This window comes from Bos javanicus, chromosome 7 (assembly GCF_032452875.1).
Source record: "Bos javanicus breed banteng chromosome 7, ARS-OSU_banteng_1.0, whole genome shotgun sequence".
Taxonomy (NCBI): Eukaryota; Metazoa; Chordata; class Mammalia; order Artiodactyla; family Bovidae; genus Bos; species Bos javanicus.
The window spans coordinates 94,825,730-94,848,141 of NC_083874.1; the positions used below are offsets into that span (position 1 = coordinate 94,825,730).

General features: G+C 42.3%; 1 protein-coding gene across 1 annotated transcript in view; it reads right to left on the bottom strand.

The window, feature by feature from the left end:
• Window positions 1-22,391, bottom strand: part of ELL2 (elongation factor for RNA polymerase II 2) — a 73,681-nt gene extending 51,290 nt beyond the window's left edge. The window contains exons 1-2 of the mRNA XM_061424453.1: window positions 22,065-22,391; window positions 1,614-1,661 (exon numbers count right to left, since the gene is read on the bottom strand). Of these exons, the coding sequence (XP_061280437.1) occupies window positions 1,614-1,661; window positions 22,065-22,217 (201 nt within the window). The 5' untranslated portion in view covers window positions 22,218-22,391. The remainder of the gene's footprint in view (window positions 1-1,613; window positions 1,662-22,064) is intronic.
• Between the last annotated feature and the right edge of the window lie 21 nt (window positions 22,392-22,412).

The window sequence follows — 22,412 nt, forward strand, 5'->3', positions numbered from 1 at the left end:
TTTCAAATAGAAACTGCCTGCTCAGTAATGGTGCCTAGGGCCTGGGGTTAACAGGTATGCCATACAAGCCATATTTCTTCTGAGACTGCTAAAACCTACATTTCTGAATCAAGAGCTTGGAAGCCTGCACATATTGGTTCCTTGTTATTCAGTCTAACCTAGTCCCTCCTAAGAAAATATCCTTCACTTGCATTTCCCTGGCCTCCACTTCCCAACTGGAAGAATTATGGGAAGAGGGAAGAAGCAGACATCAAACAAGTTGTCAGTTGCTAGGGAGGGAAAAGGAGTTCAAACCCTTCTTTCCTCCCCTGAGTATTGTCCTCTCTTCCCAGATAACCCTTCACTGAAATGGGCAGCCTGGCTGAGCTCAGGAATTCCTGCCTCTGGAACATCCCTTCAGATGTTACTGATGCCACTGAAATTTGTAAAAAAGTTCAAGAAGCCTTAAGTGAACAACCAAAACTAGTATCTCAAGATAGAATCAGCATGCAGTAAAGACCATCTAAAAAGCCATAAAACAAAATTCAGAAGAACAATTGTTCCCATTAGGATCCCATTCATGAACACTCAGTTTCTGGGGGAGAAAAAAAGAGGACTTCATTATAAAGCTATCATGGAGAAGCAAACCTCTGACATCCACACACAAACATCTCCTTCATCTTAGCATTTCACAAGATTTAGAAGTACTCTTAGTTGGTGCTGAATGATACAATTAATCTCTTGGCTCCTGAAATGTTTTCAAGTTATGAAGTTTAAAAAGATTGTATTTATTCACATTGAATTTTTGCATTTTGTGACATAAAAATTCTCAAGCATATAGATTTATAATAAGCAGGAACAGGATCTTTCCCCCTCAGGTTGCCTTTTCACTACAGCTCTAAAGTCCATTTACAGATAGTCCAAATCTCCAAAATAGATAGTATTAGAGACAAATTTAGAAATGCATATTAATTTAAGTGATGGAATGATTGAGTCTACCATTTTATTAATATTAAACAGTAATAATAATAATTATGAAATAATACTGACACTACTCCTGTGAAGTTTATCATCTACTACAAATACAAAATTCATCAGTCCATTTTATTAGGGGTTATCACTTATTATACTTTAAAGTGCAGCAATAAAACAGACAATACTTTGTTTATTCCCTGTACTGGAAAAACTCAATTTTCTATATATAATTTTATTTCTTAGTATGTACAATCAAAGAAAGAAAGGCCATAGACAACAAAAGTTTGTTCATATTAACAACAATCACATAGTCATAACTTGCCTAAAATTAATGATTCTTTTCAGTTGCTTAATTGTGGTAAATAAAATATAATCTCTTAACACTATGACGTATGTTACACTTCAAAAAAAAAAGTTAAAAGATCAAGTAGCTATGACTTGGAAATAACTACTCTCAATATCTGTATCTGAATTACTTTTTAAATAAATCAAGAAGATAACTCAAGTCTTAAAAGTATCATAAATTTACATTTAGTCACAAAGTTCACAAAATATGATTGACGTTATTAATATATTAAGAGGCACAGGTGAAAACAAATTTTAAGAGTTAAATGTAATACTGTGTAAGATTAGATTTTTTGCTAAATAAGAATACTCACCCCTTGGAGCCCTTGGAATTGAATTGAAGGTCGAAAAGGAATTAAATTCTATTAAAAGAAACATAAGAAACAAACAGATCAAACTTGGTTACTGGACACAGAACTAAACGTTTAACCTTTAAATCTATGCATTTGATCAGTGCTATAGTCTGTGAAAACCTTTCCATTACATACCTAGGTTTATATGTCATTATATTAAGCTGCCTTGATAAATGACACTGCACTATTATTGACAGTACAACCGAGGTATCTTTTGGCAGTGTAGCTAATCAGGTTTTTGAAAATGACTAACATGATTTGGAAAAAAATGATTAGTGTACTAATTCAATTTTACATGAAAAAATATTCTTGCTTAGTTTCTTGTATATTTTTCAAAGAGGTGGAGGAAAGCTAGAGATAATTAAAGGAATCTTGCAAAACCTTAACAGGATGCTAGTATAAAATTAAAATGAGGATGAACTGTGGTTTCCATTTTCTCACATTTTTAAAAATTAAATTTATTTAAAATTGAAGGATAATTGCTTTACAGTGTTTTGTTGGTTTTTGCCAGACATCAACATGAATCAGCCATAGGAATACCTATGTCCCCTCCCTCTTGAACCTTCCTCCCACCTTCCTCCCCACCCCACCCCTCTAGGTTGTTACAGAGCTCTGGTTTGAGTTGTGAGTCATACAGCAAACTCCCATTGTCCATCTATTTTCCACATGGTAACGTAGGTTTCCAGGTTACTCTGTCTGTATATCCCACCCTCTCCTTCCTTCATTTTCTCACATTTTACCAAAGATGAGTTTTTAGTTGAGGGTCAAACAAGTAACCAGTTCTATCACAAGCTTTTCATCAGAAGAATATAATTTCTAGAACAATGTTTTATTATGACTTTGTCCTCTTCCTAACTTTTAATATTTTCTCATAGAGCTATGTATTTAAAAGAAAAGCTGTAACTGTAAATATCTACCATAGTCTCAGGCATAATTTCCTGTACCCAAAATCACCAGTATGGGACTGGTTCACTACTATGGGAATGCTCCGCCAAACTGGTAACAGAAATTCATGGGGAAATCAGATTTGGATAACATTTTAATAGTAACACATCAGCTAGTCTTCATACCCTCATATCCAAATTCAATGGACAAAAACAGAAGCAGGGGTTTCTGTCTCAACTCTACCTTAAAGAAAAATACAGAAGCACCCATGTGCCCCTCCCTAGCCCCTCACATTAACTACTACTATCAGTTACTTCCCGAAACTCTGCAGATTTAAAAGTTTACTAATCAGTATCACAATAAACTAGAGAGAAATAAGGAAAGGATAAGTACTTTACAAGATAGATGATCTGAATATAAAACAACTGGTAGCATTAACCACCCTATTATTATTTATAAAAATAGATAAACATCTTCTTGGAGAAAACATAATAGATACTATTACCATTGTTCTACAACCATAAAGATAATTTAACTTTAGACTTATCAGCAGAATCAAAGTACTACTGGTTGACAAAATTTCTTGGTGTGGGAGACAATTTTTTGCAGTGATTCATTCTAATTCATGGTCTTTTATGAAAATATAAAATACAGATTAATGCTAATTTGAATTTCCTTACAGGGAGAAAGCCTCACCCAAACATACATTCCACAGATAACCCTCTACCAGAAGTAATGGCAGTTTGCCTGCAGAAGCCCTGGAGAGGCTCCCTTCATGTGGGGAAGTAGGCGGTCCTCCAGTTTAGGTAATAGAGGTCCTAGCTTCCAGAATACTTAGATCAGCCCCACCTCCTGCTCTCTCTTCAAATCATAAACCCTAAACATCTCTGACACTTTCCTTCCTGACTCCTTGAAGGGAGGTTATCTTCAGCTCATCACTGGAATTTGAACTTCTCTATCAAGTTCATCAATTCTTCTTGGTCAAACAAATGCTAACTTTCCTCAGCTTTCAAACTGCTCATTCTCCACTGGACATCACAGCTTCCTCACACTTGCAGACACCTGTCCTCCTAGCCCTTTGATCACGCCTTTCATTTCAAAAGCTAGTGCCCTCACTTTCCTCTGCTGTATCCACTCTCTTCTGGAGGCTCACCCTGTTTGGTGATGACTCTGAATCTCTTCAGGATTCCTCAACTTGGCATCTCTCCAAAAATCACAACTTATCACTGCCTAGGATATTTGTGTTAGAAACTCTCAGAGACAGTAAAATTGGCAAACACTAAACTACCCCTGGAGAAGGCAATGGCACCCTACTCCAGTACTCTTGCCTGGAAAATCCCATGGATGGAGGAGCCTGGTGGGCTACAGTCCATGGGGTTGCTAAGAGTCGGACATGACTGAGCAACTTCACTTTCACTGTTCACTTTCATGCATTGGAGAAGGAAATGGCAACCCACTCCAGTGTTCTTGCCTTGAAAACCCCAGGGATGGGGGAGCCTGGTGAGCTGCCATCCATGGGGTCGCACAAAGTCGGACATGACTGAAACGACTTAGCAGCAAACTACCCCTAGGGCTTCCCTGGTGGCTCAGTGGTAAAGAATCTGCCTGCCAAACTCTCCAGGAGACGCTGATTGGGTCCCTGGGTCGGGAAAACCCCCTGGAGGAGAAAATGGCAACCCATTCCAGTATTCTTGCCTGGGAAATCCCATGGACATAAGAGCCTGGTGGGCTACAGTCTGCAGGGTTGCAAAAGAGTTGGACAGGACTGAGTGACTCAACTACAACAAACTACCGCTGCCCCTCACCAAACTGGCACCTCTTTCCTACTGTCTGGTCAGGGTGCTTCTTTTTGGTTCTCCAGACTCACAACCGTAAATTTAACTTAAGAGTCTCTTCTTCTCCTCTCACCATATTCAGTTAGGCAGTCACACACTACTAGAATCCCAGAATTCCGAATCCGGAGATAATCCAGTTGCTGCCCACCTGAAAGTGAAAGTGAAGTCGCTCAGTCGTGTCCAATTCTTTGCGACCCCATAGACTGTAGCCCACCAGGCTCCTCTGTCCATGGGATTCTCCAGGCAAGAATACTGGAGTGGGTTGCCATTTCCTTCTCCAGGGGATCGTCCCGACCCAGGGATCGAACCCAGGTCTCCCGCATTGCAGGCAGACACTTTAACCTCTGAGCTACCAGGGCTGCCCACCTACCTCCCGCTATATAACCACAATGGGCCATGTGTCCCATTAATAACTGAGCTGGGACCGTAATCTAGGACTTAATCTTCCTGTTTTGCCATACTATTTCTTCCTGCTATCTTGGGCTCCACACAAATCTGCTATGGCAGATCCAGAAGTTTGGGGGCTTGCTCCTTTATCCACAGAGTTCACTTTTTAGTTGGAGAACATTTGAAAATAATTAAATATTAGGTTAAGTACTGCTGGGAGGTGCAGTAAGGATTCTCAAAAAGGAGAAAAGTACAGGTTAGAAGAGATACTAGAAAAGGGAAAAAGGCTCATGGAAAAGATGGATCTTTTTTTTTTTTTTTTTTTAGCAATTCTGAAAAGACAAACTCCAAGGAAAAGGAGTGCCCTAAGCAAAAAGCAAGGAGACAGGAATGGGTGATGTGTGGATGGAGGGCAGATCTCTGGATGTGTGCAGCTTCCTTTCACATGTGAAACAGGACATAAAGGACGAGAATTGGACCTGGTGATCCCTGGCTAATCTCTTCTTGACCTCCAAATGTGTCTTCAGTTTTAACTTCTATCCACTACTGCATAAATAGGACAGTAATTTAAGTTTCCAACCTCAGAATTTCATAGGTTTATCCCTCTGTGAACTAGTCCTGCCTTAACCCCCTCCGTTACTCCTTTAGGGGTGGCTTTTAAGTCTTGCTTTTGACAGGATAAATGATTGGAGGCTCTTCTGATTTTTGGAATAAGAAAGTGAGTTCCTAAAAGAAATTGCTTCAGGGAAGCAGCTCTTTCAGTCATATGTAAGAAAGATAGACAGAGATGAATCTGGGCTAGGGAAAAGGATTAGATATAGGCTCCAGGGAATGTTTCATTTAGGAACACTCTGGTGATAAAGGCTTAAATTAGTATGACTTCATTTGGAGCAAACAGGAGATGGTGGAATAAGCAGACATTCCCAAGAAAAAATAAAATATGCTGAAGATCTGAATATCACACACACACACACACACACACACACACACACACACACACACACACACATGAAACAAAGGTGGCTCAGGGCTCTCAATCATCATTTGGGGCCAACATGCCCCAGAGGAGGAAATGACAACCCACTCCAGTATTCTTGCCTGAAGAATCCCACAGACAGAGGAGCCTGGAAGGCAGCAGTTCATGGGGTGGCAAAGAGTCAGACATGACTGAATGACTGAGCATACGTACACACACATGCCCCAGACACCCTCAAATTAAGCTCAGTTTCTACTTTGAAAGTTCCTAGCCTGCTTCCAGGCCCCTATTCAGTTCAGTTCAGTCGCTCAATTGTGTCTGACTTTTCGAGACCCCATGAATCGCAGCACGCCAGGCCTCTCAGTCCATCACCGACTCCTGGGCTTCACTCAGACTCACGTCCATCGAGTCACTGATGCCATCTCATCCTCTGTCATCCCCTTCTCCTCCTGCCCCCAATCCCTCCCAGCATCAGAGTCTTTTTCAATGAGTCAACCCTTCACATGAGGTGGCCAAAGTACTGGAGTTTCAGCTTTAGCATCATTCCTTCCAAAGAAATCCCAGGGCTGATCTCCTTCAGAATGGACTGGCTGGATCTCCTTGCAGTCCAAGGGACTCTCAAGAGTCTTCTCCAACACCACAGTTCAAAAGCATGAACTCTTCGGCGCTCAGCTTTCTTCACAGTCCAACTCTCACATCCATACATGACCACTGGAAAAATCATAGCCTTGACCAGACAGACTTTTGTTTGCAAAGTAATGTCTCTGCTTTTGAATATGCTGTCTAGGTTGGTCATAACTTTTCTTCCAAGGAGTAAGCGTCTTTTAATTTCTTGGCTGCAGTCACCATCTGCAGTGATTTTGGAGCCCCAAAAAATAAAGTCTGACACTGTTTCCACTGTTACCAAGCACCTAAACAAAGGCCTTCCTCCCTTCCTTCAGTTCAGTTCAGTCGCTCAGTCGTGTCTGACTCTTTGCGACCCCATGGACTGCACCACGCCAGGCCTCCCTGTCCTTCACTAACTCCTGGAGTTTACTCAAACTCATGTCCACTGAGTCGGTGATGCCATCCAACCATCTCATCCTCTGTCATCCCCTTCTCCTCCTGCCTTCAATCTTTCCCAGCATCAGGGTCTTTTCAAATAAGTCAGTTCTTCTAATCAGGTGGCCAAAGTATTAGTTTCAGCTTTAGCATCAGTCCTTCCAATGAACATTCAGGATTGATTTCCTTTAGGATGGACTGGTTGGATCTCCTTGCAGTCCAAGGGACCCTCAAGAGTCTTCTCCAACACCACAGTTCAAAAGCATCAATTCTTCCCTTCCTTCAATTCCTTCCAAATGCTCCTCATTCAAACAGCTAGCAGAAGCTCTCTCAGATACCACTTTGCAGTGGTTCTATCAAAGCAAAACAACTCCTCACATAGAAAGCAGGAGCTCCAACTATAGGACCAACCAGTCTCATCTTTTACTTACCAACTGTGGCTCAGCACTGTTAACCTTTTTCAGTCTGTTTTGTAAACGCTTTCCTCTCTATTTCTACTTCCTACCTGTTCCTTCAACCTGGCATAACTTCCCTAACACTATTTTGCCAATCCACACTAATCACTTAACATTCAAGTTTAAGATTAATTTCCTCAGCTAGGCCTTCCTTTGGATGAATCAGGAATCAAAGACTCAGGAAAGAGACTGGGTATAAAGCAACAAGGAGTGGTGAGTACTTGGGGGATGAATGCCCAACTGAGAAAGGACTCACATTTTAAAACATTACACATTTCCTCACCAAACAAGATACGAATGCCACCATTTTGCTCATGCTGAACTGTGCCCACTTTAACTACCATTAGCTATTGTTTTTCCAGATGCTTGTGTCTATGGTACCACTACATTAGGGTGTGTTTTTGCATAAGTTGTCTTATTCCTGGTTGTTATGTTACAGAAGAGTCTAATACAAGTTTAACTTACAAGTACTTATATACATCACGCTAAAAAATATATTATAAAATCATGTTGGCTATGGTCTCTTTATATATGCGGTATCCAACTATACACATTATATACTTCACTATTTGGAGTTGTATAGAAAAAACAGAACCACTATGCTGTACATCAACTTTGGAACGTTCAAGAGTAATTTTGACATTATCCAACTTTTTGCCTCACGACTTGCATTTAGAAGCTTACCTCCTGATATGCTTAGAGTTCTAGCTGTATTACTTGATTCCTCAACAAAAATGATAACTTGTTCTTGTTTAGACAGTTTTGTAATGTACAGAGCATTTTTATACCCATAGCCTCACGGGAGGCCTTCTAAAACCAGCTGTGGGTGGGAGGAAGACATCATCACCTCCTATTTCAGAGGGAGATAAATGAGTCTCCGACAGGCAGAGTTCATTGGTTGAGATCACCCAGCTAGTGGTTAGCAGAGCTGGACCTCAAATCCTGCTTTCCGAATCTCAAATACAGAACCCTTTCCTTCTCTTGCCTCTGTAATAGGTTATCTCCCCGTGCTGAACATGTAAAAGCACTTAAATGCTCATTCAGTTCTTCTGGTGCTTTGTTTCCAAGGAAAATGAATTTCATAAAATCATTGCAATTTTCAAGGTTTAGTTTCTGACTAAATAAAAACTTAAAAAGTTGTTTCTTTTTTTTCCCCCCTGTAAGGACCATGTATATATAGTAAAGGAACATATATAAATATTGTGTTAACATTTTTTATTAAAAAAATAAAACCCTCATCCATGGAGTAGTTGTGGGTGTTTATCTAAACACAACAAACTGGGATTACTGTTACTGATAAACTACTTTAAGATATCTAACAAGCTAGAAGAGAAAAATATATGAGACCCTTAAATCCATTATCAATTTTAATCCCAATTTTAGACAAGATGTTAGGTACTATAGTTCTTGAATTTTTTATTTTTTTTAAAGCAACAAGAGAGACAGCTAGAATGCTATACCACTTTTTATGCATCTGACTACTGTGTTAATAGGAAAGGGACCAGGAATAAGTTCTAAAAGTCAATACCATTATATGTCTCAAGTTCCTTTTTCATCTAAATCTTTTTAGCCTAATTTTAACTGCACAAACATAACCTCAACTCATTGTATATTTTAAAATGCAATGCAGTTTTAAAAGACAAAGTAATTACAGGTGGCCAAATATGATATGGCATGTTTTACAGTAATGTTTAACTTACTAAGTACATTTCCATTACAAATGGAATTTCAGCAGGACTTCAACTTTTGATTTTTAGCTTTAATTAAATATTTGCAGAGGTAGCTCTTTTGAAAATCAAGTAACTCTAGGGTTTAACTGAATAGTAGTTGAGTTGTAAATAAGATAGTGATCTGGTCTCTTCGTCCAGCCAAGAAACACAATGCAGACTGGTACCGACTGGGTACCAGTCTGCGCAGGTAACTCCTGGGGTAACAAAAACCCCCTTTTGATAAATGCTTCAACAACCTGATAAAGGTGATGCTTTACAGTCAAAGGGCTTCCCCTGTGGCTCAGCTGGTAAAGAATCCACCTGCATGCGGGAGTCCTGGGTTTGATCTCTGGGTTGGGAAGATCCCCTGGAGAAGGAAAAGGCTACCCACTCCAGTATTCTGGCCTGGAGAATTCCATAGACTATACAGTCCATTGGGTTGCAAGGAGTCGGACACCATTGAGCGTCTTTCACTTTCACCTTACAGTCAGAAGATTCTGTTCAACTCTTATTTGGTTCACTGCTTTGAGAGTTCCTTGAATTAACCCTCTTATTTATGTCTCAGGGAATGTAGGGCATTCTTACGCTTAGAATAAAAGTGCAGACAATACTAAAATCCTCAAAAGTTTAGTTATATTCTTGAAAACTGCCATTATAATAAGCCAACTACTGCAACAAAAACTGCTCTATGACCAAAGAAATCTATGTCCACTTATTCCCAGGGACTATTCCTCGCAATATATCAGGACTGTAAAAGTAATATGTAATTTACTAAGTAATTTTACTATGCAATCTTAATTGTGATTGCAGCCATGAAATTAAAAGACGCTTACTCCTTGGAAGGAAAGTTATGACCAACCTAGACAGCATATTCAAAAGCAGAGATATTACTTGCCAACAAAGGTCCGTCTAGTCAAGGCTATGGTTTTTCCTGTGGTCATGTATGGATGTGAGAGTTGGACTGTTAAGAAAGTTGAGTGCTGAAGAATTGATGCTTTTGAGCTGTGGTGTTGGAGAAGACTTTTGAGAGTCCCTTGGACTGCAAGGAGATCCAACCAGTCCATCCTAAAGGAGACCAGTCCTGGGTGTTCATTGGAAGGACTGATGCTAAGGCTGAAACTCCAATACTTTGGCCACCTCATGCGAAGAGTGGACCCATTGGAAAAGACTCTGATGCTGGGAGGGATTTGGGGCAGGAGGAGAAGGGGATGACAGAGGATGAGATGGCTGGATGGCATCACTGACTCAATGGACTGAGTCTGAGTGAACTCCAGGAGTTGGTGATGGACAGAGAGCCTGGCGTGCTGCGATTCATGGGGTTGCAAAGAGTCGGACATGACTGAGCGACTGAACTGAACTGAATTTTAATTTCTTCTTTAAAATTTTAATTTATTTTTGGCTGTGCTGGGTCTTCGTTGTCACATGCAGGTTGTGGTGAGTGGGGGCTCTTCTCTAGTTGCAGTGTGAGGCCCTAGTTCCTCTGGACCTGTAGGATCTTCCCAGACCAGGGATTGAACCCATGTCCCCTGTTATTGACAGGTGGATCTTAATCACTGGACCACCAGGCCAGTCCCAGTAATTTAAGTTTCTGATAGGATTCTTTTAGGAGAGGAGAGAAGGGGCAAGGCTCTGGTTTCTTTGGGGATTAAATAAAAAGAGAGTAGGGAATCCCTGGTGGCTCAGCGGTAAAGAATCCACCTGAGATGCAGGAGACATGGGTTTGATCCCTGGATCCGGAAGATCCCCTGGAGAAGAAAATGGCAACCTATTCCAGTATTTTTGCCTGGGAAATCCCAGGGACAGAGGAGCCAGGTGGGCTACAGTCCATGGGGTCACAAGAGTCAAGACCAACTTAGTGACTAAACCACCACCACAAGAAAAGAGTTATCCTATAAAAATTGTTATAAACATCTCTTGATTATTTACATATTGCTCATCCCTCAGGAAAAATTAAATCTATGGTTACTTTTACTTTATCAACCACTATTGGTTTTGTCAACATACAACCAGAAGAAATAGACTTCTGGCCTAGAAAAGAGTGATTTCTCTAAGAAACACATTACAGAGGTCTAACTCTAAGGTTAGAGATATACTTGAAATACCTTCAGTTTCCCTTTTGCATCCATCATAGAGCTTTGACTCAAGTTACTTCTTGAATTATTTAAAATTAACCAATAGGTATTTATTAAATACTTCGCTTTTTATCTGAGTACCTAAGCTGCATTATAAGTCATGATAGAGACAGTGCAAAAAGAAAAAATTCCCAAGTCAAATATAATTTTGGAACTTTGTCAAAACCAGAAAACTTTTTACAAATGGTCATGTACCAGGTGACTGCTTTAAGTGAGATTGTTTTAGGAAATGATTATAGCTACCTAGTTACTATTTATTGAGTGCTTAAAATGTGTCAGGCCAGTGTAATCATTTTTACTATCACCTCTGGGAGTTCTCAGAATACCCTTATTGGGTAGATACTATTATTTGCACTTCTCAATAAAATCCTGTGAAATCACATAAGGTCGCACAACTTTAAAAAGTGACTTGGAGCTCAAACTCTGGCCTGGGTCACTTTAAGAACTGTGCTCTTGCCCACCACTCTAGATAAGTTAGGTCCTCCTTAACAACAGTTATATAAAATGTGAAATATCTGAAAGTTAGAGAATTAAGAACTGATAGGAATAAATAGCTTTTGGGGGGATCACTGTTTTGGTTTTGCACTACAGTTTAAGGAAAATATCATGTGGCAGCTGAATTTGTTTTCACTTACGCAAGTAAATAGTAAAAAGTATTTATGACTTATCCTGGGATATGATTTAAGATACATCTTTCTTTCTTTCCTAAAGAGGTACTATACTATTTTAAGAACTTGTGGTTATAACCCTTTAAGAAGTCATTTAATTCTGCTCTTCAAAATGTCACCTGATAGAATAACCAAAGACTATCCAATAATTATATCTTTAACCACGGTAATGTAAGAATAAACAATCTAGGCAGGGAAAGAAGAGGAAGGAAAAAAAAAAGATGGAGCTAAAGCTCCATCTAAAAAAAATCCCTGGAGAGGAAAATGGCAACCCACTCCAGTCTTCTTGCCTGGAAAATTCTATGGACAGAGGAGGCTGGTAGGCTGCAGTACATGGGGTTGCAAAGAGTCAGACACGACTGAGTGACTAAACAAAAGCAGAATATAGCACAGGAAATCAGACAGTTAATCCTGAAATCAAATATACTCAGCTCTTGTCAAAGGTGGTAATATGGTTAGAATGATAGTATGAATGTGAAATTTCAGGGTAAACCAAAGCTATCTTTTACTAAACGCCCCCACCACCACCCTGCACCCAAAGAAAAAGAGAGAATCAAAGTTTCACAAAATCTGGTATTTTGCTTTGTCAGTCAATCCAACTTTACACACAGGAGAAACTCGTTCTCTGCAGTTTTAGAAGAACCATATTAAAGTGTGTATGGAATAAAGAATAATGTTTTTCTAGCCATTACAGCATAGAGAAGAATGAGATATAAAGGAGCGAATCAAAAGGGCAGTGAGAAGTAAAAAAAAATCTGATCTATTTAACACAATCCTTGTTTTTAGAGAGTTTCTGGAAAACTGTAGCTATCTGATGTAGACCAAAGTGAAAAAAAAAGTCTAAAACGATAGTATTTCATCCAACTATTTGAAGGAACACGGAAGGCAAAATCCAAACTGTACCACGGCCTGAAAGTCAGTTACTGTGAACCAGACCATATAACAATATTCGAAGCATAGTTACTGTGAACCAGACCTTACAACAATATTCGAAGCATAACATCCCATCTTTTTTTCAAAGAGAGAACTTAATGTAGACTTTATAACGGTGTAAATAAACTTACACATCGAATCTGACTATAAATACAAATGAAGATTTGTTCCTTGTGATCCTGATCTCTAGTAAGGTATAAGGAGAAGCAGTAAAATAAGCTTGGATTGGAAGATGGGTATTATTTTTAAAATACTAAAAATTTATAAAATGAAGCATCTAGAACAAAGGAAGCTATTAGAAACCTTGAAACTTGGAGAGAACATGATCACACTTAAGTGTTTCAAAAAGGTCACTCTGGATGGTGAATGGACTCCTGAAGGAAGAGTGGAAGCTTGGAGGCCAGCTGGAAGTCCATGGGACTGGTCCTCAAGAGAGATGAGGTTGGCTGGGTGTGGAGTGGTGGTGATGGATGAAGTTAGATTTCATACATTCGAAGAATGACAGAACTTACTGTAAGGATCAATTAAGTCAAGAAAAGAGGAGATAAATCAAGGTAAACCAGTCAATTACTAGGCAACTGGGAACAAGTGCTGCCATGTACTGAAATGGGGAACGCTCACGAAGAGGTAGGTCTGAGGAGTGAAATCAAGAACAGTGTTTGGGACTGTTCCGTTTGAGATAACCTCTTACACTTTGATAAAGAGATGAGATGTTGAAAATTGGTGCCTGGAAACAGGACGATTGGAGCTGGAGATAAACATTTGGAGGTCATTAACATACAGATGACATTTAAATCCTCAGGACTAGATGAGCTCCCCTAGGGAAGTGAATAGAGAGGAAGGAACTGGGATCTCCAACTTCCACAGGCCAGTCAAGCAGAGGATAATCAGCAGAGGAGACTGAGAATGGGCAGGGCAGTGGGAGGAAAACCAGGAAAGTGTTTCTAACAGAAAGAGTAATCAATGGGATGGCGCGATACTGAGGTAAGACAGGAACTGAGAGATTTGACACTGGATTTGACAACAAAGGACCTAGTCAGGCGCAATCTCAGGGATGTGATGGACACAACCCAATTGGAGTGGGCTGGGCAGGGGACAGGAGATTAAAAAGCCCACACTACTTCTCAGATGCATTCACAGCTAATCCTTCTCTCTTTAAGTGTCCCCTTGCACACAGACTTTATTGCACTTATTCATTTAATTTTAATGTCTGCTTGTGACTACTAAGACATGAGTACTTTCTTAAGGCAGGGACCATCACTGACTTATCCAGTGCCTAGTTCTATGCCTGCACATGTCAGAGATAAACATTGGCTAAATGAATATTTGATAGTTCTAGAAATAATTCCTACTCCTACCTTAGTCTTTTATTAAAAACATGTTTCAACTGAGTTTTAACCACATGGATGTGTTTTCTGGTTATCTAAGGCATCACAGTTTCAACAATGAAAACCAAAAGCCATGATACTAAATAAATGTCTTTTTAAAAAATATGCTAACACTTAAGTTTACAGGTAAGCACATTTAGATCCTAAAGTATCTCAGAGAATCTTATTAGAAAGTTCAAGCTTAGTTCCTTCCTTGTACCAGCTCACTGTTCATGAGAAAAGTCTTCTAGCCAAGGTTATCTCGATGGACCACAAACCAAGTGATCATAACTAGTCTATAGAGACAATGTATATGTATAACAAAAGCTTCATGTACTCATGATTATTTTTTGGTTTGTTTTTCACAAACTGTCAAACAAACAAAGAGAATCAAAACACTGAAACAGAAATGAAAGTAATCTGGAAGTGAAAACACTGACCCTTTCAAGGCCTTTAGGAATCATTTAAAAATGATGCTTGAAATGTAAATCCAGGAACATTATAGACAGTAACTTAATGTTTCAATAATTACTTGCAACAGAAACCATGGAAGGTCTGATCTTCATGTAAAAATCAAATTCAATTTTCATATTATCTGTACTCTATGACAGTCTTAAGTGAAATTTATAGAGAAAGTTATTGAATAAAGGGAGCCTACAAAAATACAAACAAAATTTTAAAATACCTGTTCAAAACCAAAATTTCTTCTACCTAGTAATTTCAACTTCCCCCAAAACATCACCAATCCCCAAAATTTCCACCCAAATGGAAACGTTTGAAAGGCATTGTTCTAATCTAGACTTAGACCCAAATATACCTCTCAGATATAGAACAGCTAATCAAACCTAAGTCTCCTCATCACCAAACAAAGGACTGAGTGAAGAATATGGTACTTTCTCTCCCCCACCCTATACTATCCTCCCAACTGCTTCCAATTTCTCTCTCTACTAAGGGTATCCTCCTAGTGCTGATGGCTAGAAATTTCAATTCAACCCTGTTCTTATAAAACCTGGTGTTACATTCCATAGGTTCTATTCATCTATAGTATCTTGTCTCCCACTGTATTCCTAGTTCACATTCTACATTCTCTGATCCTGACCATGTACTTCTTCCTAACTTGTCTACTTCCTTCCGGATGCATCTTACATTCATCATGTGCACAGAGTCCAGAATAATCCTAAAGCATTAGCTCAATCACCTCAACTTTTTAATCAGTGTCTCCCCAGTTTTGACAGAATAAACTCTAATCTGCTCCAGTCTCCCTTTCCTCTCTTTAATCCAATTATATTTTCTCCCGAACTCGAAGATAAGAGGAACAGGGTCTTCTTGCAATTCTAAACCTGATTTAGCTTTTCTACTTTTGCCTTTCCTTGCCTGTGCCACTCCTTCTCATGAAGATGTGATTCCCCTATCTAGTCTCTGCCTGTTAAAACCCTATAAGATCCAAAGCTGTTGTTTAGACCAATAACATGTAGGAAACCCCAACAAGAAAGAAACTTATGTTATCTAACAACCTAGTTATTAAACTAGTAGCCAAATGCTCTGACTACTGAGTTCCAATCAAGGTGCTAATTTAATTCATGAATCTTTAAGGAGCATATGCGTGTGTGTCGTGTCCAACTCTGTTCGACCCTATGGACTGTAGCCCACCAGGCTCCTCTGTCCATGGGATTCTCCAGGCAACAATACTGGAGTGGATTGCCATGCCCTCCTCCAGGGGATCTTCCTGACCCAGGGATGGAACGTGCATCTATTATGTCTCCTGCATTGGCAGTCGGGTTCTTTACCACTAGCACCACCAGGGAAGCCCTTAAGGGGCATACAGTCTAATTAATAAGATTCCCTCTTCTTATATCCTATATTAAACTGCTAGCTGTGAAATTCCAGGTTTGGCCTTTGCAGGCCAAGTATTAGTGGAGGCCCTTAAACCAGTTTTTCCTAAAGATTTAACATGGCTATCAAGAGCCATAATGCCACAACCAAAATTGTAGATAGGTAGATAAAATGAATGGAGGGGAAGGGAGAGAGGTAAAGAAAAGAAAGCAATTTTCATGGTAAATCTGACCTGATTCATGCCATGTTTTTCCAGCTTAAATGTGGCTGTAGAGACAGTCATTAATTTACTGTATCCTGCTCCAGGCCTGCCTTTCTAGATTTCTGTATTAAGTCATGGGAGATGTCCTATGGAGCTGAGGTTTGCAGGCAAGTCAAATGTGCTGCGGTCATACACATGCTGTCTTCTCTAAAACTCTACTCATCTTACACAAAGAAATGCCCATTTCATCACATTTTAGGGACATCTTTTTAAATACTCCAAATACATTTGACCCAAATTGGCAAACACTTGGGTTGAACACTGATGCTAGGCTCCTGATGCTCTCTGTAGTCACTGCAAATTGTTAAAAATGACCCAGCACAGCTTCCATAGTTTTTTGTTTAAAAAAAAAAAACAAAACAAGTGCAAATAGAAAGGTTCGATCTGGTGTTGTCCTTGATAAGCTTTCCTGTAAATCATTCCAAGGATTTTACACCCCTTTCTTTTTAAATTCTCTTCCTGAACACGGTCCAATCCTTCACATATGTTCTTTCTTTCTCCTCTCAATTCTGGTGCCAAGGTTCCCTGCCTATCCCTTCAGGCAATCTGGCCACTGCTTTTCACTAGGAGGAGCACCCTTTTGCACTGAACACCTGATCATCTGAATATACTTTTCACTTATTGCAAAATGGGGCACAGATTTGACTTTACTTGATATAAAGCTTTTTCAGATCAAGTTCAGCCTCAAGATGGGTTTAAGTTAAAGTCAGTAAATTAATCTATTTAAATTAAAACTGGCTATATGAAAAAACTGCAACAGAAGGAATCTGCTAAGGCAAACCTCATTGTTTCACTTAGTAAGCACGTCAGCAGCAGTGGCAGCTGTGCTGGCAGGTCTGGATGCTTGAGTGGTGCCCTTAAGAACAGGTCCTTCTGTATTTATAACAGCAGATTATTGAACACACACATACACATTCAAAATTGTTTGAGGGCAGGCACAAAAAAGGAAGAGACAGGAAAAAGTAAGGCATGTCTTTTTGTGCCTTAAACCACGATGACTCAAACGCTGATACCTTTACTTGGTAAAAAGAAAGGAGAGGAGAGGATATTTCCTACCCCATTACCTGTGGGATGAGTGATTTCATAAGATCATGGAACACATTAAAGGGAGCTATGATGAAGGACAGTAACTTCAGAGGTTTAAAGAAGACTTTATGCTTTGACTAGAAATAACAGAATCTGGTAATATTGAACAAGACTGAATTCCTCATACAAAATTAAATGTAAGTGTATTTGCACACATTTTCAAAACACTGTCATTTTCCTAGAAGACACGCATACAAGGAGGAAAATTTATTTAAAGCCAGTAACTGGAGTTGACAAAAGAATGCGTTAACAGAACCCTTAAAGCATCTTCTTTCTCATGCTCAGGCATAGAGAATGAATGTCTCCTGCCTTGAGATGCATCTATGGAAGACTTTTATGTAATAGTTGGACAAACATGATAGTATTATTTGAGCCACCACCTTTGAAACTTTAAGTAAACATTAAAAAAAAAAAAATCAACAGGCTCAGCAATGGCAGATTCTGAAAACAATATTTTGATAAGGTTTTTGTTACTGCAAAATGACTTACTCAAATGTCAAAATAAAACCAGCTACACATTACTGAAGGAATTGGCTAAGGTAAGTTTTAGAATTTTGAGATTTGATTTAAAACACTTTTAGGATATATCTGGGAGACATATGTAATTATAGTAACATATAAAACATATTTAAATGTATAGGGATTTAAAGTAAAATTAAATCATTTAAAATGTATAGGGATTATATAGACCATAAATTCAGACATGAATTTAGAATGACTATAAAGTTGTAATATGTGATTTTATTTAGTAACTTTATCTTCATTCAAAATAAACTATGGGGGAAAAAAGTAGCTTTGCAATATATACTAAATATCTATATCAGTATTCTGAATTCATTCTGCAAACCATGAAAATAACTTTCTAATTAATATATTTTTGTATATAATCAACTGGAAACTGTTTCTGTATTCAAACTGAGTGAAAAACAACTTTTAGGAAATATTTACTCCAGCTATAACTCCCATTCCTGAACTCACAATGTCTCTATCCCCCCACCTCAATCTCTGTTTAAAAGGTTCCCAAATAGCATTCTTCATTTCTTCTCTAAAAATAGAAAACTTGAGTAATGAAGGTCAATTAGGTTTGTTTGTCTTGAAACAGTGAGGAATTGTTTCCAATTAAAGATTCTGTTTCCATGGACTCTAATAATTTCGGATACTTGCCTAATTACATCTAGAGAACTTCTATATTTAGCCTAAGTCATAGTTTCCTAAAATTCCTAAATGTACCTCCCTGAAGTCTTGGGTCAAGTACCTTAATTTAGGAAAATCCAATACAAAATAATCTGGATAAAAATAACTCTGATGCTTAATTTAGGAAATTAACCTCTTGAAGTTTCTGGGTCTTAGAAAGTCATCACAAGTGGAGGAATAACAGTCATAACCTTGCATAGGCCAACACTTGGGAGGCCACTTGTCAAGCATCAAGCATCTTCCTATCAAGTACAGGAATGGTAAAATTTCATATGAGAGGTTAAAGCTATCCTGCCCCTCCTCCCCAGGAGAAAACAGAATTCCAAATGCAGCTACAATTTAAAGTTAGGAGCCCTACTTTGATAAGGGTGGAAAGTGTAACAGACCAAGTATGTATCGTTCTCCTGGAGGATAAAAGCTGGGCCATCTGCCCACTGCTGGCAACTTTACTGTGATGGGGGAGCCCCCGTCCTGCCTGAGTCAGGAGGAGAGGCCCTGAGGATACCTCTGTGGGAAGTTTGGCTGAACACACCATTTTTCAGCTGTCAGAAGCTCCCAGTCTCACCCCGATTCCTGCTTTTCCAAGTCCCTTAAAGTGTTTCTGTGGCTAAAGTGACAGTCAATCCTGGGGACGGAACTGGTTAAGTCAGAAACAAGGCTGGGACCAATTGCAACCGTCAAATCACTTATTTCTTCCTCCTCTCCCTGCATACTACCACTTTTACTACCAGCCTTCCGGAAGAAAAGGCACCCAAGGACTACACTCAGAAAGGGAGAGGGGCTTGGAAAAGTCTTCTGAGGTTCCCTTCTGGGCCTCTGTAGACTGACCAGGCCTCTTAATTTGCATACACAGAGATGGAAACAGACAGTAATGATACTAATAGGCAATAGCAGTCAGGAGTAAGGAAAGCCGTTGACTTTAGTACCTTTGCCTATAAAGTGAAAATAAATAATCAAGAACTAAGCAGTGGGATGGAAGAATTTTTGATCTATTTCTTAAGACAATGGCATATAAATGTGGGGGCTTTTAGGCTCAAAGCATTCTAAACTTTAATCCCAAGCACCAAGCGCTAAGGTGTAGGAGGCAGAAACCAAGGGAGGAAAACAAATAGCATTCTCTTCTTGGGCCCCAGCAGCCATGCAGGTCAGGGAGCACTGGGGGCTCCTCTGTCACCTCACTCTCCCTGGGGAGCACCCCTTCCCTATGCGGCCTCCTCACCCACCTCTTTCTTCCCTCTGATCCGGCGTCTGTCAATTTTACTGTAATCAGCTGTACAGTTTGTCAGTTGTCCCCCAAGATGGCTGGCTGAATTACTGCCCCCAGAGATGCCTCTCCCAACCCCTGTGTGTCAGTCTTTATCTGCTCCCTGGGTCTGTTTCTGACTGCAGGTTGGCCTCCCCTGGCTGACTCCTTGCTCTCTGGTTTCTGAGCGTTTTTTCCTCTTTACATACCCTGACCTACCTTCTTCCCTCTGTCATTGCTTCCACGCCCTCCCCTAGGAACAGAGACCAGCTTATCTCTCCATCTTGCAGGGCTGAGTTTCTCTCCACTGTCTGCCCCTGTCCCTCTGCCTGCCTATCTGGCTTCCAAAACACAGGGCCCGGCACTCCATGCTGGTGCTGCTCTCTCCCCTGCAGATGCACCTGTCTGGGAGTAGCTACTGACACAAGCAGTTTTTCTGTCTTTATTTCCTCGCCTTCCTACTGCTGAGTGTACACTGACTTCCCAGTCATACTTGAGACCTTTTTCCCCCCTGAGATTTCACAGGTGTGTGCAAGGCTTCTCCTTGTGCATGCCTTCCTCCCTCCACTCCTGGATCTGCGGGGTTTTCACCTGTACAGTCTCTGGTGGGTAACACATATGCCCTGGAATGTACATCCATGCGTCCACTCTGTGAGTGCCATCTGCGGGCATGTCCCTGAGTCTCTGCTGCTGTTTACAGGGAAGGTGAGTTCATGCACTTCTCAAGCTGTGCACAGCCGCGTGCCTCCCGCTGTGTGCATCCTTAGGTATGGGGGCCTCTCTGAAGGTTAAGTTACAGCTCCTAGGTTCACACTTCTGCCGTTTTTGCCTACTGCTCTGGGCCTTCCTTCGAAGCATTTAAAGTGCCTGGCACTAGTGGGAGCTCAACAGATGTTAATTCCTTTCTCCACTTTTATCTGAACAACTGTGTGTGTCCGGGTGTCCTCCTGGCCTCTGCGCCTGCTTTATGAGATCAGTTAATCGGTGCATGTCTCCTTGGCATGGGCTCGGCTCTTTGTCGGGATGCCCTGCGGGTTCTCTCCTCCACGGATGTCTCTCTTCTCGAAGCGACTGTTAACCGGTCTCTCAGATGATCTATGCCTTCCCTTTCGCGATGCGTCCACTCTGCCTCCCTCACCCACACACGGTACTGCATGGCCATAAACGGCGTCCCCAGACACTCCGCTTGCTGCGTCCCTTCGCAGTGCCTTCCGCCCTCTCTCTCACTTTTTTTTTTTTCCCCTAAAACCTGCAAACGCGTTCCTTGGTGTGTCCTCTCCAATCGCTGAGTCTGTGAGCCTTCGCTATGCTCGAGTTGTGTGTGTCTGTGTCCACGCTCTCTCCGGAAGGCGGAGCGGGGTGCGACACCCGAGTCTGCCCAGAATGCAGTGTAACCGTCTCCCCTCCAAGCCCTGCACCCCGACACCCCGATCCCGGTCTCTCTCTAGGTCAGTGAGTCCGCCCCAGCCGCGAGCGACGCGTCTTTGGGGGATGAGGAGCCACAGAGAATCCTTCTCTCTAGGGGACCGAGGTCCTGGCTCCCGGGTGAGCGCTGGGTGTGTGTGTGTGTGTGTGTGTGTGTGTGTGTGTGTGTGTGTGTGTGACTCCCCGGTTCTCTGGGAACCCGAAGCACCCGTGTGCCCGAGTCCCTCGAAGTGTAAGGTGTGCCCCCCTCCGCCCGCGTACGCGGAGCGCCCCTGTCAGCCTCTGCGAGTACACGGTGGGCACCCACCTCACCCACCCCTCCACGCCCCGTACGCGACCGCCCGTGTGTCCCCAAGTCCCTGCGGGTAACTGTGTGTCCCACCTTCACACGCGGAGCGCCAGGGTCCCGGTCTCTCCGCGGCTCTACGGTTGGGACCCTCCGCCCCCCCAAAGCGGACGGCTAGTGCCAGCCGGTCCTCTCGGTTCGGTATCTGGACGCTGCCCTCCCCCCATCCACCCCCAAACGTCGTGGGGGCAGAGAAGCCATTTCACTCGTCTCTTCCCTGGTTGCCTCTCTCCCTCAGCGGGACCGAAAAGGCTAGAAAAGCCCCGCGGGCGCCGTCGGAAAGTCCCCGCAGCGCAGGGGTTGCAGCGGCCTCGGCCCCGCCGCCAGGGGCCGCCCGCCCGCCCGCTCGCCCGCCCGCTCGCCCGCCCGCTCGCCCGCCCGCTCGCCCGCTCGCCTGCCCGGGCCACACGCCCCGGCGCCCGGCCGGCCCCGGACGGCGGCGGCCGTCAGCCACCCTCGCCCGGCCCTGCCCGGCCCCGCCGCGGCGCGCGCGGACGGCAGCCGAAGCGAGTCACCGCTCCGCCGGCCCCGAGCCAGGTGCAGCCGGGTCGGACAGGGGGCGGCGCGGCGGGGCGGCCGGGGACGCCCTCTCCCCCCTGCCCGAGCCCCGGGCCGGCTCAGCCGCCCGGCCTCACCTTGTGGCTCTGGTAGGTCTCGAGCGCGCGGATCGCCGTCTCGGTGAGCTTCACATGCAGTACGGTGATATGGTCCTGTCCCAGCCGCCCGCACGACAGCCCGTAGCGCTGCTCCTCCCGCAGACCCGCCGCCGCCGCCCCCCCTGCCGCCATCTTAAACTCCCCGGGGTGCCGCCGCCGACGCCGCTCGGGCTCCAGCCTCCACTGCGGCCGCGGCTGCTCGGGCGTCTGCAGCCGCCGCCACAGCTACGGCCATCCCGCTGCTGACGTACTGTCATATACTGCGCGCAGGCCAGACCTCCGGCGGCCACCGCCGCCGCCCGCCCCGCCCTCCGGCCTCGCGCCCCG